This window comes from Danio rerio, chromosome 24 (assembly GCF_049306965.1).
Source record: "Danio rerio strain Tuebingen ecotype United States chromosome 24, GRCz12tu, whole genome shotgun sequence".
NCBI classification, from domain to species: Eukaryota; Metazoa; Chordata; class Actinopteri; order Cypriniformes; family Danionidae; genus Danio; species Danio rerio.
In genome coordinates, this window is record NC_133199.1 from 33925155 (window position 1) to 33945344 (window position 20190).

General features: G+C 35.0%; 1 protein-coding gene across 2 annotated transcripts in view; it reads right to left on the minus strand.

The window, feature by feature from the left end:
• The window catches only part of vav3 (vav guanine nucleotide exchange factor 3), a 178463-nt gene extending 171434 nt beyond the window's left edge, over positions 1 to 7029 (minus strand). For both annotated transcript variants that reach the window (XM_073940907.1, XM_073940906.1), the window contains exon 1: positions 6602 to 7029. In XM_073940907.1, coding sequence (XP_073797008.1) covers positions 6602 to 6814 — 213 coding nt within the window. In that variant the 5' untranslated portion in view covers positions 6815 to 7029. The remainder of the gene's footprint in view (positions 1 to 6601) is intronic.
• Positions 7030 to 20190: the final 13161 nt, after the last annotated feature.

The following is a 20190-nucleotide window of genomic DNA, read 5'->3' on the forward strand; positions in this document are numbered from 1 at the left end:
AGATGTCTAAATACAGTTTTGACACTCTGCCAAACACCTGTTGCCATTTCCTTCCACTCTTCTGAAAAAGCGTGAGTTAAACGGAAGAAGCCAAATAACCAGCTACCGTCCGATCGCTGCACTGCGTGAGAAAAGCTCTTGCTTTTGTGGCTTCCTCAAAACATGCACTTCCACGTTTCGCATTTCAAACCTGCCCAGAAGCTTCTGCGTTTTCGAGCCTGTACTGTATGTAGGCCTAGATAGAATACACAGACCGCTCATTTATTCTGTGCTGCAATATCTGCCATTATTCTGTTCATAAATACATATGTGGAGTTGTATAAAAAGTTATTTTAAGTTGTTAAATTAAAACAATATTTTAAGGCATTAGTGCTTCTAAAACACTGTTAAAATACCTGATATTGAAGAGCTTCTAGTACTGAGTCGAGTGTTTTACATTTTATTATGCTTTCAGACTAAAGTATGGCCAGAGATGAGAGAGTTATGAAGTACTTAAGTGTTTTGTGCTTAAGTGCAACATTTCAAGTATCATATATTCATTTTCTTTTCAGCTTAGTCCGTTTATTAATCTGGGGTCGCCACAGCGGAATGAACTGACAACTTATCCAGCATTTGTTTTACGCAGCGGACCCCCTTCCAGGAAACCCATGCGAACATATGGGAGAGCATGCAAACATCATACGGAAATGCTAACTGACCCAGCCGAGGCTCGAACCAGCTACCTTCTTGCCGTGAGGCGAGTGTGCTACCCACTGAGCCACCTTGACACCCCTTATCAGTACTTCATTATTTATTTTTCTGGCAACATTTTACTTTTGTTCAAACATAATTACTCAAATATCTGCTCTTTCTGCTCACTCTGAATCATTGGATGGAAACATATTTATTCACAAATACAATGTTTTTAAATGCATCAACTAGTGCTGCACAATTGATCATTTTAGCATTGATATCGCAACGCATCTGCGATTGATATGCAATGTTGAGTGAGGATTATATTTGAGGAGAAGTCACAGTTCAGAACACAAGATTCCTGGAGTCACTGCAGAGTTTAACTACAACGGAGTGAAATTCTACATTTTGCGTGTTTTTAAGGCCTGAGAGAGATTAAAGTATTCGCGCATAGGACCCTTTGGCAATTTTAAAAGTTTAAAAAGGAGTAGTTGTATTGCAATATTTCAACAATAAAGATTTTGCTGTGTAATTTTTTTACATTCAGTAGATAGTGCTGTTGCCTCACAGCAAGAAGGTCGCTGGTTTGAGCCTCGGTTGGGTCAGTTGGCATTTCTGTGTGGAGTTTGCATGTTTTCCCCGTGTTCACGTAAGTTTCCTCCGGGTGCTCCGATTTCCCCCACAAGTCAAAAGACATGTGGTATAAGTGAATTGGGTATGCTAAAACTGAGCACAGTGTGTGTGTTTGTGTGTGTGTGTGTGTGTGTGTGTGTGTGTGTGTGTGTGTGTGTGTGGTTGTGAATGAGTGTGTATGTGGTTGTGAATGAGTGTGTATGTGTTTCCCAGTGATAGGTTGCAGCTGGAAGGGCATCCGCTGAGAAAAACATATGCTGGATTAGTTGGCGGTTCATTCCACTGTGATGACCCACAGATTGCTTTTTAGCATATATGTTATTGAGATATTGGCTACTTATTAGTACTTATAAACTAAATAATCTGCATGATCTCATCCCTAACCCAATACCTAAACTACCTTAATATCTATTAATAAGGAGCGAATTATGAGTTAGTTTATTGAAGAAAAAGTCATAGTTAATGATTTGCTAATGACGAGAAGAGGACATTAAAATAAAATGTGACTATAAATTCTTTTCAACTGGTCCAAATGGATCATTTAGTGAAATTGTACAGAACATCGCAGAAAAATCTCAATCACAATGTCAGATTTCTCCGATATTGTGCAGCCCAAGTTTCAATATTATGTGAGGTCTAGTTACCAGCATGAAAATAAAACAGGTAATAGTAATAGTAATGGATGCTTTTTACTTAACTACACGTTTAAGGACATAGTTCTTTACTTTTACTTGAGTGCAAAAGTGTAGTCACTACTTTTACCCGAATCGTTTTAAACATGAGTATTTATAATCCTACTTGAATAAAGGATGTGTGTACTTCTGTTATCTCTGATTATGGGACCATTAAGAAAGTGTTTATTGATGATTTTAGTCATTTTAAAGAACATATTCTCACAGTTGGTTGTCTAAATAACCAATGAATTGGTACATTTTCTTTTTAAACACACACACACACACACACACACACACACACACACACACACACACACACACACAATGTATGCAATCTGTTTTATTTGTTTTTTACTTTTTTATTATAATAGTACTATTTTTAAATAATACTTATAAAAAGTCATTCTAAAGTATTTATAATTGTATTTATTACTATTTGTTTTTAGGCGAAGCAGTGGCACAGTAGGTAGTGCTGTCGCCTCACAGCAAGAAGGTCGATGGTTCGAACCTCGGCTCAGTTGGCGTTTCTGTGTGGAGTTTGCATGTTCTCCCTGCCTTTGCGTGGGTTTCCTCCGGGTGCTCCGGTTTCCCCCACAGTCCAAAGACATGCAGTACAGGTGAATTGGGTAGGCTAAATTGTCCGTAGTGTATGAGTGTGTGTGTGGATGTTTTCCAGAGATGGGTTGCGGCTGGAAGGGCATCCGCTGCATAAAAACTTGCTGGATAAGTTGGAGGTTCATTCCGCTGTGGCGACCCCGGATTAATAAAGGGACTAAGCCAACAAGAAAATGAATGAATTATTTATTTTAATTTATAATTATTTGTTATTATTATTTTTTTTTTATTAGTAGTATTATTATGATTATTTATATAATATCCATATATTCAATTCTGGAAGAACAAGCTGAATTTTCTCTCTCAAAAAAAAAATATATATTTTTTTTATCTCTAATTGTTTTGAAATATAAAAACACTTGTGTTTTTCATAATTTTATCAGTTATATTTTTTGTCAAGACTTTTATTTTTTTTATGAATAGACTAAAAAATTATTTATTTGATTTTCTTTCTGCAAATCAGTCTGTTCTTAGAGAAAAAAAATATATGAATTATTTTCAGAAGAACACCCCAAACCACATTCAGAAGACAACCTCAAATTGTATTTGTACTTCTTGGGAGGTTACAATACATGTTCAAGGAAACCATCCACATTATTGTTCATATTTATGTAACTGTAAAACAGCATAACCCCTTCCTTCACACACCAAACACCCCCCTGCCATCCCTGAAATCAAACCATTACTGAAATTAATGCAGAAATTTCAGGGGCGAATTCGGCATTATATTTTAATTACACGGCTTTCGTGGGGTGAAGGGAAACCCAAAAGGCCGATTGGGCCCCTGGAGTTGCTCTGATGAGGTGGGGACTACGGCTTTTAGTTTGGTCTCTTCACTGCTATTGTCTGAGCCTTTCCCCTGGGACGCCTGCGTTTGTGTCCCATGTGCTGTAATGAGTCTTTGATAAAATAGCTGCCAAAAACGTGATGAATAATTCATGTAAGGATTCAGATGTTGCCCTTAGAGATGGAAATTTCACCTCCATCCTCAAAACACTGGTTTACACAGACTATTTGCTCATTTTTTGGACCCTTTGTAACTCTCGATGGATTCCCATTTGGAAAATGGAGACATGTACGTCAGTGCAGATGAAAATCATACTCAAAGAGAAACTGATATAACATATACAGTACGTGTAAACCAAATGAAAGTAAAGGAGGAGGACCTCTGATATTATCGCAGTGAGGCAATGCCTGAAAGTCAAAATTAACCTTTGTCGAAGATGTAAACAAAATTACAAGTGTACATGAAAATGTTTGAATTTATTAACAAAATGTTAATATTTATATTATTCTATAAATGTCTGATTCTATTTCACCCATTTAGAGCTGTTTAGAGCATTTTTTCCCAAAAATAAAATGACAATTGGTCAGAATAACAAATGTTTTCTATTGTTGTATTGAAAATCAGGGTTATTCCATTTAAATATTGATTTCTTAATTCTTAAAACAATAATATTGTGCTGTTTAAAAATTAATTTGTCTGAAAACATTTAGTTTTTTTTTTTGTTATTTTGAAATCTGCTCTAAATCTGAGATGCCCAAACTAGGGCCCGCAGGTCAAATTTGGCCCATGATAATCTATAATTTGGCCCGCCATCCCATCTGAAAAGAAAGAGAGAATGATAGGAAGGGTTTAGAGATTGTAAAATCAAATGTAATGTAACTCTTTGTTTGTGTTATGGACAGCACAGACGGCAGTCATACATTGGCTCTGGGTTGAGGAAATTAAATAATACATATGCCATATAGCTGCATCTTTCGATTGGCGATTGCGATTTGATTTAGATTAATTGCACAGCTCTAGTTTGTTTTATTGTTAAAAGCTAACTGAAATGAAAGTTCAATTAAATGGTGTAAATTAATCAGATTTGGTTTAAATTGGTGAGTAAATCAAGTCAAACAGAGATTCTGCTTGACTAGTGTATTCAGCACTGAACTCCACTACTGTTATCAATGTGATTGTTTGCATTTTGTTGCAATAAGTTATCATTCAAAAAGTTATACTGCATTAGTTAATACGATTTAAGAATGTTTTCTATTTATTTTGAAATATTAGGAAATAAGTTATTGAAGTTATGTTAAATTATGGAAACTACCCATGGCAACTTTAATGTAATACTGTAAAGTATATTTACTTTCAGCCTACGGCTGGCAATAATATTTGATTTTTGGCCCTTCATATGAAAAAGTTTTGGCACCCCTGCTGTAAATTAAAAAAAAATAAAAAATTTGTAAGAATTGTCATCCGTAATTTATTGAATAAAACAAAAAAAGCATTTTACTCAAACACAACTAAGTCGGAAATCTAAAGAAACTGAGAATTTTCTAGTAGCCTCTTAATTTCATACAATTAAACATGAAAAAGTTATAAACAAACTTTCTTCCTGAAAACTAATTCAATTATCTTTCTCCCGATGCTTCTCACATTGACAAATCTAATCCAAAGTGCCTGTGTGCCTGACTAGACACTAGTGAGTGTGCATCCGTTTGCAATAAATAAAGGTTTGTTAGATGTGAGTGAATACTGTATCTGTCAGTTGTATGTTTATGGCAGCTTTCGCTTCATGTGAGAGAGATGTGTAATCATGTCCAGACTTTGAGCAGATGGTGTTTGACAGCACAGAACCAGAGACATATATCAGAGGCCGCTGTTTCCAATAAAGCAGCTTCCCGCAGACACTGAAACTAATCCTGCTCTCACCTAACAGTGAACAGCTAACGAGACTAGACTAAAACAGATTTCTTCTGACCCAGGTCCTGACCGAAACCCGAGCTGTAGATTCACAGTTTGGCCCAAATTGGGGATCAAAAACCACTTTGTCCAAGAATGTTTTTCTAATGTTATGAAAACGTTATTTCAGAATGTTCTCCAGTTTTTATTTTTGATGTAAAACTTTCAACATTAAAGATAGCATACCATATCAATCACTTTGGAAACATTGTGAAATATATATTTTTTGATTATACAAACAATCACTCATAAAATTAAAGGCTATTTACTGGCATAAATTGTTTTAGTTAGTTAAATAGTTAAACAAATGTAACTTTTTTATTCCACAAAATGATTTTTCACACTTTAAAAAATGGTCCTTTGAAGAATATTTCATAAAACATTTTTTGAGGAACCAAAAAGGGTTCTTCTATGGCATCACTGTGAAAAAAACCCTTCTGGTTTTTCATCACTTCTTAATTTTCAAGTGTACACTACATGTTAAATGATAATGCAAACTTTGATAACATTTTGAAAACATTAGCTGAAGACCAGATAATTTTGGACAAACATTCAATCATCATCATCAGGATGAATATTTGTAGGCCTACATAATGCAGAGAGAACCTTATCACAATGTTAACCAAAGTTTTTTAGCCAACTTCCTAATAGCTATATTAGTGGGCACTGTTAACAATCATTTCTCTTTTTCATAAAATATAGTTATAATATAAGGTGCAGATTTTTATTCATAGTAATGTAGCTATTGCTCATCCCAAAATAGTGGTTTTATATTTCATATTTCTGTTCAAGTATGTTGGGTTTAAGTAATGCAAGAATAAAACATCACTGTTATTGATATTAGCATAACAGTTGTCAGTAACTCAACTGTGTTGTAACCAAGCTAGCCATACGATTTCAACATAGTACCGTTAGCTAGCATGTGAAACCTACTAGAATTCATGTTTTATCACATTTGAAACGTGTTTGCAAAAGTTCTGCACATTTTTAACGTGTAAAACCTTTAAAAGTTATCCAAAAGCCACCTTTGGATTAGCATCTCTCTTCACTCACATTTAACCAACAGGGAGCGGTATTCAGCACACACACACATAACGGTACAGTATTTCTGCCTAAATCTAAACTTTCTTTTACAAAATAGTGCACGTATTTATCATCACATTCGCCGTATTCATAAACATAACCCCAAATGTTTCTGAGGATGTCTATAACACACTAATTATCGAGTTTAACATGCATTCACACCGCAAACGCACAACTTCTAGCATCTTACCTGTGACATCTGAGGTCTCAGGTTGATCTCCCTCAGGTTGATGGACTGGGGTCTCAGGTTGTTGAGAAGCTGACACAGGAGGACTCCATCCCGCAGGGTCTGGGCCAGGTCGAACACCTGAGCGGACTCCCATGTCACCCGATGGTTCGGTGGCAGCACCTTACAGTTGATCAGCCATAGCGCGCACTGTCTCCAATGCTCCATCCTGTCCATTGGTGAACGCTAGAAGATTCAGCAGCAATCCAAAACCAAAGCGCAAGTGGCGTGTCCTCCTCGCCCGATGCGCATAGCAGAATCACGGGCGAAATAAGCGACTGAATGGTGTTTTCTGAGGGTGGGTGATCCGTGTGCCGCCGCTCTCCTCTTTCGCTCTTTCACCTCTTATTTTCGCTCTCTCCTCCCTCCCCTAGCCTCTCTCTCTCGCTCTCGCTCTCTCCCTCTCTGCGTCTTCCTGCTTCAGATGACACCCGGAGGGCGTAATTGGCCGTGACGTCAGTAATGGGGGTATCAAAACAAAATGTAGATGGGTTCTGAAAGATTGAGCGGAAAACATGTGGCTACTAACTATATATATATATATATATATATATATATATATATATATATATATATATATATATATATATATATATATATATATATACTACTAAAATGTGGCTACTAACTATACATATATATATATATATATATATATATATATATATATATATATATATATATATATATATATATATATATATATATATATATATATATATATATATATATATATATGTGTGTGTGTGTGTGTGTGTGTGTGTGTGTGTGTGTGTGTGTGTGTATAACGTTACACACACAGTTGAAGTCAGAATTATTAGCCCCCCTATTTTCTCCCAATTTCTGTTACATTCTGTTAAGATTATAAACATAACTGTTTTAATAACTCATCTCTAAAAACTGATTTATTTTATCTTTGCCATGATGACAGTAAATAATATTTGACTAGATATTTTTCAGGACACTTCTATACAGCTTAAAGTGACATTTAAAGGCTTAACTAGGTTAATTAGGTTAGCTAGGCCAGTTAGGGTAATTAGGCAAGTTATTGTATAATAATGGTTTGTTCTGTAGGCAATCGAAATATTTCCAAAATGATGTTTAACAATGCAATGAAATTTTAACAGTATATGTCTGATAATATTTTTTCTTCTGAAGAAAGTTTATTTGTTTTATTTCGGATAGAATAAAATTTGTTTAAATTTTTTTAGAAACCATTTAGAAACCATCAAAATTATTAGCCCCTTTCAGCTATTTTTATTTTTATTAATTTATTTATTATATATTTTTTTGATTGTCTACAGAACAAACCACATTATACAATAACTTGAATTATACAGAGCTATTCTTTTAATGAAATGTGGAGATATTTTTTTCTTACCACTGTTGTGAATTGTAAATCACGTTTAATGGGGTGTGTGCATTGCACAATGCGCATTGTTTCTAATTTATACGTATGCGCTCATCCTAAAACTTACATTCACAGTAAACATACAAGAGCAATGTTCGTGGGGCCCTCCAAGAAACGAGGGACCCTAGGCAACCACCCATATTGACTGTTGGACGGGCCGGCACTGCCTGCAGCTTCTCCATGATGGATGTCCAGTATTCTCCAGCCCCTGGCACCTAGACTGCAGCTCTTTACAGAAAGTTTGGCCAGAGTAAAAATGGTTGTGCCCAACTGAGCCTGGTTTCTCTCAAGGTTTTTTCCTTCACTTTCGTCAAATGGTGAAGTTTGATCCTCACCACTGTCGCCACTGGCTTGCCTGGTTTGGGACTTGTAGAGCTGCGCATCGATGGATTTGCCCTTCAGTGATTAAAAACAGCAAAAAAAAAAATTATTTGGGCCAGAACTACGAAACCAAAAAGTAAATAATCTTAGTATCAGTTTTGCTTAGTAAGTTGCACACTAGTTTGATCATGTATTAAAATCATTCTAAATATATTGTATACACATTATTATAACTCTAGGCCTACATCATCAGAACAATCAAAACCAAAATGACTTATCAGAGGCGATTGTCCTCTATTTATAGTGTATTTATAGATAGACAGGTAACTAGATAGAATAGACAGAAATAGATAGATCTGTGCAGCAGCTGCCGATGAGCTGCGTGCTGCAGACGCAGCCGGTGGGAAAGGCAAACGTCTGCGACCTGCTTTTGCTTTCTATACGCACTGCACACATGCAGCTCACGCTCTGCTTGCGCTTGCAGTGTGAAACAGGCGTAATGCTAACTGCATCTTACTCAGGGCTGTTTATGCTAATGAGGGAGAGATCGTCACTAAGGGGTGGGGCTTTCTCCCTATGAGGATATGTACAAAGGGAGAACGTCAATCCAAGATTATAAATTACTTTTTACCATGGCTGCACGGTGGCAAAGTGGGTAGCACGTTCTCCTCACAACAAGAAGGTCGCTGGTTTGAGCCTTGACTGGGTCAGTTGCCGTTTCTGTGTGGAGTTTGCATGTTCTCCCTGTGTTAGCATGGGTTTCCTCTGGGTTTCCCCCACAGCCCAAAGACATGTAGTACAGGTGAATTGGGTAGGCTGAATTGTCAGTAGTGTACGAGTGTGAATGAGAATGCATGAATATTTCCCAGTGATGCGTTACAACTGGAAGGGCATCTGCATGCGTAAAAACATATTCTGGATAAGTTGGCGGTTCATTCCGCTGTGGCAACCCTAGATTCATAAAGGGACTAAGCCGAAAATAAAATAAACGAATTAGCTTTTTACCATTAGTGGCTGGCTATTTTCACACAACATTATATGTGGTATTTATTTTTAAGTGGTTTATATTTAAACCATTATAACAGTGATTTTGCATAATAGGTCCCCTTTTGGAGCTTTGACAGTAGACTGTGGAGTTAAGTATGTTTTATACTCCCAAACAAATGGCAGCAGACTCAGAAATAATTTCAGCTGAAACTATAGATCACTTATTTGTATTCCTTGAGTCTTTACATATAACACTGAGAAAGAGAGAGAGAGTGTGTGTGCTGGCTCAAGAGAGTATTCTCCAGATAAGCAGCAGTGAAATAGGATGATGCATTGTCATAGATATCCTGTTTCCCTGTGTCTGCTCCTGTCCTGATGAAGTCGAGAAGGTTTATATCAACACTGCCAGCTCAAACTGTCTGCCTTGCACTTCAGCATCTGAAAATTCTCTTGAAATGTCAATGCAATACTCTAGTAAATGGTTTATACGAGCCTGATCTAATGAGAAAACGTTTAGTGGCTAATTTGTTCTAATTTAGTCGTACGAAAATGTACGATTTTAAAAAGGTGGTGTGGCACCCAACCCTACCCCTAACCGTCATTGGGTGATGAGCAAATCGTACTAAATTGTACTAATTAGATCGTATGAATTCATACGAATTAGCCACTAAATCAAAAACTTACGAATTGCAGTGAGATTGCGTTGTTTATGCGGATCATTTTAAACAGAACTGTCAAATTTAACAAATGAAACTCATATATTAGCCTACTTATAGTTCATTGTGCTTAATTGAAAACAAGCTATGTGGGCTCTCAATTTTATTATATTAAGCAGAACTCTACGGTGGCTGAGATTAAAAACAAAATGCATGCAACATTGCAAAAAATAAATAAATAATGCTTTTCTTACTTAAGAGTTGTCTGTTTCTAATCCAAATATCTAAAAATTCCTAAATCGAGAAGCGTTTTGTACACAAGCAAAAAAATACTTGTCTCATTGAAACAAACAACATGCCAGCAATAAGTGTTTATCCTTAAAACATCAGTCTCAAACTCAATTCCTACACAGTAAAACCCAACAGTAAACTTTATCAAATGAAATGAGTGTATAGTTAACTCAAAATTGACTGAAAGTTAAGTCTACTCATTTAAAAAGAGTTTCGAACTCAGTGTTGAAGGTAATGAGTTAATTTAAAAACCTCATTACTTCATCTTAAATGGAGTAAGTTCACAGTACTCCTATAGATTTTTTTTTTTAACTCAAATGGTTTGTAGCAATCGGGTTCCTCAAACGGTTTGAGTTGCCTTAACTTATTAGGTTTTACAGTTCTCAGTTGGTTTGAGTTCTCTTTATTTATTAGATTTTACTGTGCTCAAATTGCTCCATTTACTCAAATGGATTAAGTTGACAGTACTCATTAGGATTAGCTTCTAAAACAAGCAAACTAATCTGCCAATTGGGAAAATCTTCACCGATTTGACAACACAAGCGTTCAAATTCTCACAACACATGCAAATCCAGAAATGCAATCAGTGAACCCTGCTTCTTGGTTAGACACAGCAGAGTTGAGGGTTATGTGTTCATTGAACGTCCTGGTTGTACAAATCTTTGTCATTTATATATTTTTTGAGTTTTGAGTAACTCTTGCTAACATGTTATTAAAATATGTTGATTTTATTTGTGATTCAAATATTATTAGGGCTAAAAATGTATAAAGAAGCAGTCGGTTTTGTACTTTTTTGGGGTTCCCTGACACATTTTTTGTGGTCTCCGCAATCACAGAGAGTAGGAACAGATCTTTTAATCCCAGTTTCTTTGCAAATCCTGTTCTCTGGACGTGTTTTTATGGATTACATGTTAAAAAAACATGTTAATTTGTTTACATTCCATGTTTTTTTTCTTTTTAACTGTATTGTTGCATGTTGTGTAAAAGTCTTTTCAAGGCAAGTTATTTCACTCGGCGGCAGTATGATTGGGCATTATGTCTGAACAGGGAAACATCAAATTCTCCAAAACTGTTTGCCAAACCTATGATTAAATTACATATTTGGATTCACTAATAAAATTAAACAACAACTGTCTCATAAGTTTAGTTTCTAAACATTTGAATCAAGCAAAATTGGCATTTTTTTAGGTTATCTAAGCTAATGCTCATGCACACTTGAAAAGAATGAGATCACAACACCAACCTCATTTCTGGCAGTGTTACTTATTATCCATAATGATCGGCTGATCGCGCTGCTCTTCTAAAGTAATTCACAACTTGGTCTTTATGGTGAGTGTCCTCCAGAAATGACAGCAACTCTTTGTTTACTTGTTTGTGGGCATCTGAGTAATTGCTGTCATGTGATGTGCGTTTGACAGGACAGACTATACCTCACATTTATTTCCTGCAGATTACAAAACCAGAAAACGTTTGATTCTAACCGCACTCGGTTCATTTAAAATTACAGATTTTAAGCTTCATGTGGATATATTTCTTATGTTAGTGAAGCAGGTATTAGGTGAGATTCCAGTGTGTTTGTTGACCATCAAACTGTCATAAAAGCACACGTCTAATCTGAGTTTCCCCCTGGAGAATCTCCAGTCTTTTTCGATTGACGATTGGCTTCTGTACTAGTAGGTGGGACTTCAATCGCCATATTGACCGTTACACTTTTCCCCATTTAAAACTATACGAGTGACATGTCTTGTGTGTCCTGTAGTCTCTCTATATTTCTGTTACCTGTATCTCAACTAGGCGACGCAGTGGCGCTGTAGGTAGTCGCTGTGTTGCTGGTTCGAGCCTCGGCTCAGTTGGCGTTTCTGTGTGGAGTTTGCATGTTCTCCCTGGGTTTCCTTAGGGTGCTCCGGTTTCCCCCACATTTCAAATGCATGCGGTACAGGTGAATTGGGCAGGTTAAATTGTCCGTAGTGTGTGTGTGTGTGTGTGTGTGTGTGTGTGTGTGTGTGTGGGTGTGTGTAAATGTTTCCCAGAGATAGGTTGTGGCTGAAAGGGCATCCGCTGGGTAAAAACGTGCTGGATGAGTTGGCGGTTCATTCCACTATGGTGACCCCAGATTAATAAAGGGACTAAGCAGACAAGAAAATGAATGAATGAATGGATGAATGAATGAATGTTTCTCAACTAGCTGTGGAGGAGAGGAAGATGATAAATTGCACCTGCTGCTCGTTTCCCTGCCATCTTAAAAGCTGACCAGTTGCAAGCCACATTGAAGTGTGGTCTCTCTCCTGCCTGGTTGGTTTGTGCAAGTGTATTGTCGCTGTTGTGGTTAAGCTATTGAAGTTAAAATGTTTGTAAAGCATCTGAAACCACTTACAATTTTTTAAAAAAATTATATATTTATAAATTATATATTTTATAACACTCCATTAGGGTAGATGCATAGTGTTTCTACCCATACTGATAAACTTTTGATGAATGGTTAATGTGACTTTTTTCCAATATATGCAGTTCCTTTTACAGCATCGATGTTGTAGTCTAATTAAAATACAATCAGTCAAATAGACTTCGGTGTTCATTAATTTGCTCAAGCGTAAAATGAGACAAAAAGCTGTTTACTCGAACGTGCCTTTTAGAATCGGCAGGCTAGCACAGAAGCTGCTGTGATCAGATATTGCACCAAAGTCAGCAAATGTTGGATGTTACAGACTGCACCAAAAAGTTGAGGATTGGGGAGGAGGTTAAATTACAGGAGTATTCCGGGAGAAATAACGGGAGGGTGGCGGACGATGGGTCTAAAATATGTGAGACTCCCAGGAAAAAGTATTAGCAGGTATGGTTTTACCTATGCCATATCAATAGGGCCACGTTTTCAGAATGAGCCTATGTTGTCTATTTGAATTGGTTTTCATCCTCAGTATGTGCACTGAGACTCTCCTTTCACGTCAAGCTAAGATGTTTACATGTTTTAGTAGGCCGAGACGGTGGACCAGGGGGTCTCGAGCGTGCCGTGACAGTAAATTAAACCATCTGTCTGTCATAACCAAGGTGTGCTAGTAGCCTAATGAGCTCTGTGTGGAATTCTTGATTCATTTTCCTTCTGTGAGCTCATCTGGTGTGTGGCAGGACGCAGATTTCCTCAACCCACACATACACCACTTCACTCATCACCCAGGTTGTGTTTCTATCCCATTTAACACTGGTATGGAAGGGCCGGACGTCGTCATCAATCACATATCAATCCCTAGAGAGACTATGAGAATAATCAGCCTCACTGTGAGGTGGGAGGGGCTTATCTGTACAGCAGTGCTTTGCGATTGGCTGTTGTGCAGAGAAAGAGGAAGCCTGACAATGTGGGCCAGAGCAGGAAGGAAGTGGAGAATGCAGGATGTTAGGAGCCAATGCCTATCTCGGTTTCCCTCCTCAATTTTTTTAGAGACTTGGCAAGTGGCAAAAAAGCTCCCTCTGAGCTGACAGATGATCAAAGCGCCACACACTTGCCAAATGCTCGGAGAGACTCGGTTCCTGCCACATTGCTGCCATTCTAATAACTGGCATACTTGTCATGACCTGCATTGTGTTGGTAATTTATAGCCTGACGCGGCGTGCTAATGACAGCGCATCTGCCGACAATACCTGATGGCTTTGTTTAGGCCCTGTCATCACGTGCATTGCGATTATATTTCACATGCAAAGATCAAGGTTGGGTTTGAAATTTAATATGAGCAAAGGTTACATAGTTATTTGTTATTATAAACAATGACTGTTAAAAGGTTATTCAGGGGGAAATGTGCATGGTTTATGTCAGGATGCAAACCTGCATGATGTTGTTTCTTCAGCTGAACAAAAAAGATGATGTTTTGAGAAATCTTGACAAACTACTTTGTACAAAGGGCTGGGTGATAAAAAGGGGTATCATTATTTATTGACCGAACACCATTGCCAATAACGATACAAAAAGTTTGGTATGAAGTTTCAGTATGAAGCGCTATAGGTTTATTTAAATGTGGCTGCTGAGCACAGCTTTCTGAGTGTGGCTTTCTTTTCTTGTGCATCCCAGCCACTAGTACCCCATCTGAAAGATGTTTTAGCATAGGGGTAATGTAGTCATTTAACTTCCCAATTTGTAACATCGCAATATGTATTTGAATAATGATGGATAGTTTCTTTACTTAAAAGCTCAGATTTGATTGTCATAATTTGAGTTGTTGACAGAGTTTGAGGTTTACTGTATCATTATTATTCACACCTTACAGTTTTCTTTGACTGTTTAGCATTTACGCTTTACCATTTTATTCAAGTTTAAGAACAATTATGTTTATTTTATTATAAAGAGATGAGATATTTAGTTTAAGACTATTCAAACTATTTGCCTTAGTTATGTTAGTAAATTAAAATAAAGTGGTAAAATAAAATAAAAATCCTAAAATTCCTAAATATATTGTTAAAAAAATGATCAATAATTATCGATACCAAACAATATAAAACATACTGTGATATTTTTTTTTGCAATATCGCCCAGCTTTAATGTTACACTTCAGTTTAATCGTCGATACTCCCTTTTACCTACACTGTGAACAAAAAATCTGTAAAATTTACTGTAAAAAACTCCTGTGGCTGACAGAATTTTACTGTTAAAAATACGACTTGTAAAATACATTTCTAAATTTTACAGTAAACTACTGTATTTTGGTAATTTGTCAGCTCACCAATGTTTTGAAGCAGTATACACATTGTAACCTTTTTACTGTTAACTAGTTTATACTTTTACAGTAGTATTTTTACAGTTTTTTTGTTTTACTGTTAAAATCACAGCCATATCTTCCAGTGTATTAGCTTATTACCTGCCCATTATTAAGACATTGGGTGTTTGTTTGTCCTTAAATTGGATCTATATTCCTACACAAATATATATATATATATATATATATATATATATATATATATATATATATATATATATATATATATATAGTTGAAGTCAGAATTATTAGCCCCCTTTTGAATTTTTCTGTCTTTTTCAAATGTTTCCCAAATGATGATGCACAGAGCACAGAATTTTTCACAGTATGTTTGATAGTATTTTTTTCTTCTGGAGAAAGTCCTATTTGTTTTATTTTGGCTAAAATAAAAGCAGTTATTAATTTTTTAAACACTATTTAAAGGTTAAAGATTATTAGTCCCTAATTAAGCTAATTTTTGTTTCGACTGTCTACCGAATAACCCGTCATTATACAATAACTTGCCTAATTACTCTAACCTGCCTAGTTAACCTAATTAACGTAGTTGAGCCTTTAAATGTCACTTTAAGCTGTATAGAAATGTCTTCAAAATATCTAGTAAAATATTACCGATTTACTGTCATCATGGCAAAGATAAAATAAATCAGTTATTAGAAATAAGTTTTTAAAACTATTATGCTTAGAAATGTGCTGAAACAATCTTCTCTCCATTAAACAGAAATTAGGGGGAAATAAACAGGGGCTTTAATAATTCAGGGGGGCTAATGATTCTAACTTTACACACACATATATATATATATATATATATATATATATATATATATATATATATATATATATATATATTTTTTTTTTTTTTTTCTATTGCTATGGGCTGAATTTAAAGAAACAAATTACATTTAGTAGTGTTCAACCTAATTTATTTGTTTAAATTCAGCCAATACAAATTGTTCGCAACTTTTTCACTGTACCCAATACCTAAACCTAATTTCTACCAATTAATAAGCTGCAAATTACAAGTTTGTTGAGGTAAAATTTATAGTTAATGATTAATTAATAGCAAAATTTATACCTTAAAATAAAGTGTGACCAAATAAATTTTCCAATTATTTCATCATTGTTCCACGCATACAATGGAAGTCAATGGGAACTGAAAGTTCTTCAGAAAGTCTGCTTTTGTGTTATACATAAAATAGTAACTCATTCAAAGTTTTAAAATGACACAAGGGTGAGTTATTAAGATCAGAATTAAACTAAATCCGCAGTACTATTGATTATCACAAACATATCTTTTTCAGAGAATACAAAAGTAAAAATGACACTTCCAATGACAGAAAAAGGAATCAATTCAACTTTATAATACTAATAGTTTCAATAGTTTAGACCATAAACAACAAAACACCGTGAATAGCCATTAGTTGACTTGACTTTAAAAAGCTCAAATGAAGTAAATGAACAATGGAAATGAATAATGTGCATAATTATAAACATTAATTTACATCAACTTAACTGTTCCAAATTACAACCAGTTTACTCACTATTTAAGTAAAGCAACTAATCACTTTTTATAGTTTTTAAGTGTTTTTAGCATGAAAGAAATGCTGAATAAACACTTTTATTATATTTGCATGTAATTGCATTTGTATTCTAATTACATTTTTATTGTATGTTTATGTAATTACTTTTATATGTAATTATTGTAGAAACACATTAAATAAATGTTCCCTTTTCCTAAATTCCCATTGTATATTTTGTCCATAAAATAGAAAATAATGGAAAACAAGTCAAGTCACTGATATATTTCAAAATATCTTTGTTAGTGTTCAGCAGAGGAAAAAAGTCACTAAAAGAGTTGGAACGTCATGTAAGCAAGCAAATGTTGGGGTAAGAAGAGACTTTAAGCTACTAACAATAAGGTGAAAAAAAAATTAGCGCAAAAAATAACAGGCCCAATTAAATAAAAAAAAATCATAATGTAATATAGCCATAAAATACTCAAAATACTAATACAAAATACATAAATAGCAGATAATCGTATTGAATAATTCACTATTTAAAAAACAATTGTAAAAGATTTGATAGATTTGATAGTGGAAAAAATGCTTAAAAAACTCCAATTCACAACTATTTTTTCTATAACAAAGCTTAAAAAATACACATAAATGACGATTTAAACAACTCTAAACTGTAAACAATACACAAGTTTTAACAATTGTAAGAATTAATGGGAGTACTTTGTATTTATGATTTTAAATTCCACTAAAATGTTGAATTTAATTTTTGTACAGTCTTAATTTCAGCTTTTAATAAAATAAATAACAGTAAAATTAATAAAATTGTGATCTTTCTTAATAATTAATATCAGACCACAGATGTAAAGTGTAAATTTTGCATTAAAAAGAGTTTTCTGCGACCTTCAAGTCAAATCATTTCAGTACAGTAAATATTTCAATTACACACACAATTTCCCAGCAAAATGAAGGAAAAACAAATGGTCCTTTACTAATATCTGGACGAAATGATTTAAATGACCAAGCTTTGTGAAATTATTGATTCGTGTGCATCGAGACCACAGCAGAAATCAATATCCTGAAGACCCTGGAGGAACTGAGGCAGACATCTGATAGGGCTTGATGAGTGTATATAGGGGCTGTCAGCTGGGCAAGAGCACCGGATGATCAACAAAGAGGAACACACCATAGAGACAGCTAAAGTCACAAGGGTCGCAGGTCTCTAATCGTGCGCCACAAGCCAAGGAAGTAAATATAACAGCTGCACTGAATACAAATACAGTAGTGGTTCAAAGTTTGGGGTCGGTGTGTATTTAAAATGTATCTTGCTCTCAATGAGTCACAATAAAATAAAGAGCCCTTATTATGGGCTTTTAAACATGAGCTTTCATGCATTAACACTAAGTTAATGAAAACATCCAGCTGAGGTTTAAATCTGAAAGTGCATTGTGTTTAAAACTATTGATTCTTTAGTGAAATCCTCTACTCAAGAGTCGAAAAATGAATTGTGTTGAGTTCGGATCTTTTGCCTGAATGTGTCGACGTTGATACATCACCATATTTGTAGTACTGGATCCAGTTAAACGTGAACATGCCTTTTCCTTCATACACTAGCAAAGCATGGGGGATCAAGAGACTGGTCCTTACATAAGGATGATAATCACTGACAAATGGAGATTCAGTTGTGGGGAAAAAAGGGTTAAAGTTTCTTTTTCACAACAATACCACAGTATAGCCAACCTAGTGCTGTGTTTGTTCCTGTCTTTTTTCAGATTTTTGATACAAAAACCTATGCTGCAATGCAGGATTCGTCAGGCGTTTGCTAAAGGAAGGAGCAGCAGAAATCATCATGTATAGGACTTTGTCAGACTTTGACAGGGACATAGGGACCAGTTTCTTCTTCCTCCAGATCATTACATGTTTAAAGTATGTTCATGACATACTTAAAATTGTTGCCTTGTTTTCTGTAGTTTGCAAAATATGCATTTAGCAAAGTGTTGCAAGCTGTTATTGCACTACACGGCTTGTAATCACTTATCTATTATAGCTTAATGCTTGTACTTTATCTCTTAGGTTAAATCTTTATGGGTCTGTTCTCATATTGCATCCAAAACCATGTTAAAAATGTGACGCATGCTTCTTCCTTTAACGATTTAAATGTGTTTCTGAACTTACGATCCTCTGCCGTTTGCCTTTGCTATGGCCACCATCAGTTGTTCCTCACGCATGTAATTTAATCAAAGCTGAATTTTTTAGTTTTTCGTGTCACATGATCCTTTAGAAAGCATCCTGACAAGATGTATTGTATTATTAGGTAGTATTATTATTATTAATGTTATATTTTTCATTGTCAATACAAAGGTAAAAAAAATGACGAGGGCAAATGGAATTTAATGCAGTGCTTCTTGTCTGGTCTGAGACCCACTTTATATAGTTTGTCTATCAGGCAGTGAAGATCACTTGTTTTTGAAAGAAATCCAACCTTAAACATGGCAATTTTATAATATATATATATATATATATATATATATATATATATATATATATATATATATATATATATATATATATATATATATATATTATTAGCCCCCCTTTGAATTGTTTTTTTTATATATATATTTCCCAAATTATGTTCAACCGAGCAAGGAAATTTTCACAGTGTGTCTGATAATATTTTTTCTTCTGTAGAAAGTCTTATTTGTTTTATCTTCGACTAAAATAAAAGCAATTAAAAAAAAAAAAAAAAAAAACGTTTTAAGGACAAAATTTTTTAGCCCCTTCAAGCTATATATTTCTTCAAGAGTCTTCAGAAAAACCATCGTTATACAATAACTTGCCTAATTACCCTAACCTGTTAACCTAATTAACCTAGTTAAGCCTTTAAATGTCACTTTAAGCTGTATAGAAGTGTCCTGAAAAATATCTAGTCAAAAAATTATTTACTGTCATCATGGCAAAGATAAAATAAATCAGTTATTAGAAGTGAGTTATTACAACTAGGCTGGGTCAGTTGTCATTTCTGTGTGGAGTTTGCATGTTCTCCCCGTGTTCGCATGGGTTTCCTCTTGGTGCTCCAGTTTCCCCCACAAGTCCAAAGACATTTGGTACAGGTATATTGGGTAAGCTAAAATTGTCCGTAGTGTATGTGAGTGAATGAGTGTATGAGCTGGATAAGTTGGCGGTTCAAAAATGCACACAGCGGCCTCTAGTAGACATTTGAAAACAAAAAACACAAGAAAACATAATACAGGGTACATATTTTTCAGTTCTCAAAAATGTAGCCCTGGGCACATATTTTCAATGAGCCTGTTTTGGTTTTAATTGTACTTTATAGCAGAAAATGTTACAGGAATTTTAACATGTTACTTTAAAAGTGCATTAGGCCGTTCAAATTGTTCTTCATAGCACTGCTGCAAAATAATAATAATAATGATAATAATAATAATAATAATACTCTTTTGAAACCTTTATTTGAAAAGTGTACAATGAAATACATAACTAATGTGTTCAACTATGTACAGTATGTAATATCATATGTGCTGGAATGTTTAACAGCTTGTGTAGCATATGCTACCTCAGTTGTTTTTTTGTTTTTTTAAGAAGACAGAAATACCTCAGAGTACTTCAAAATACA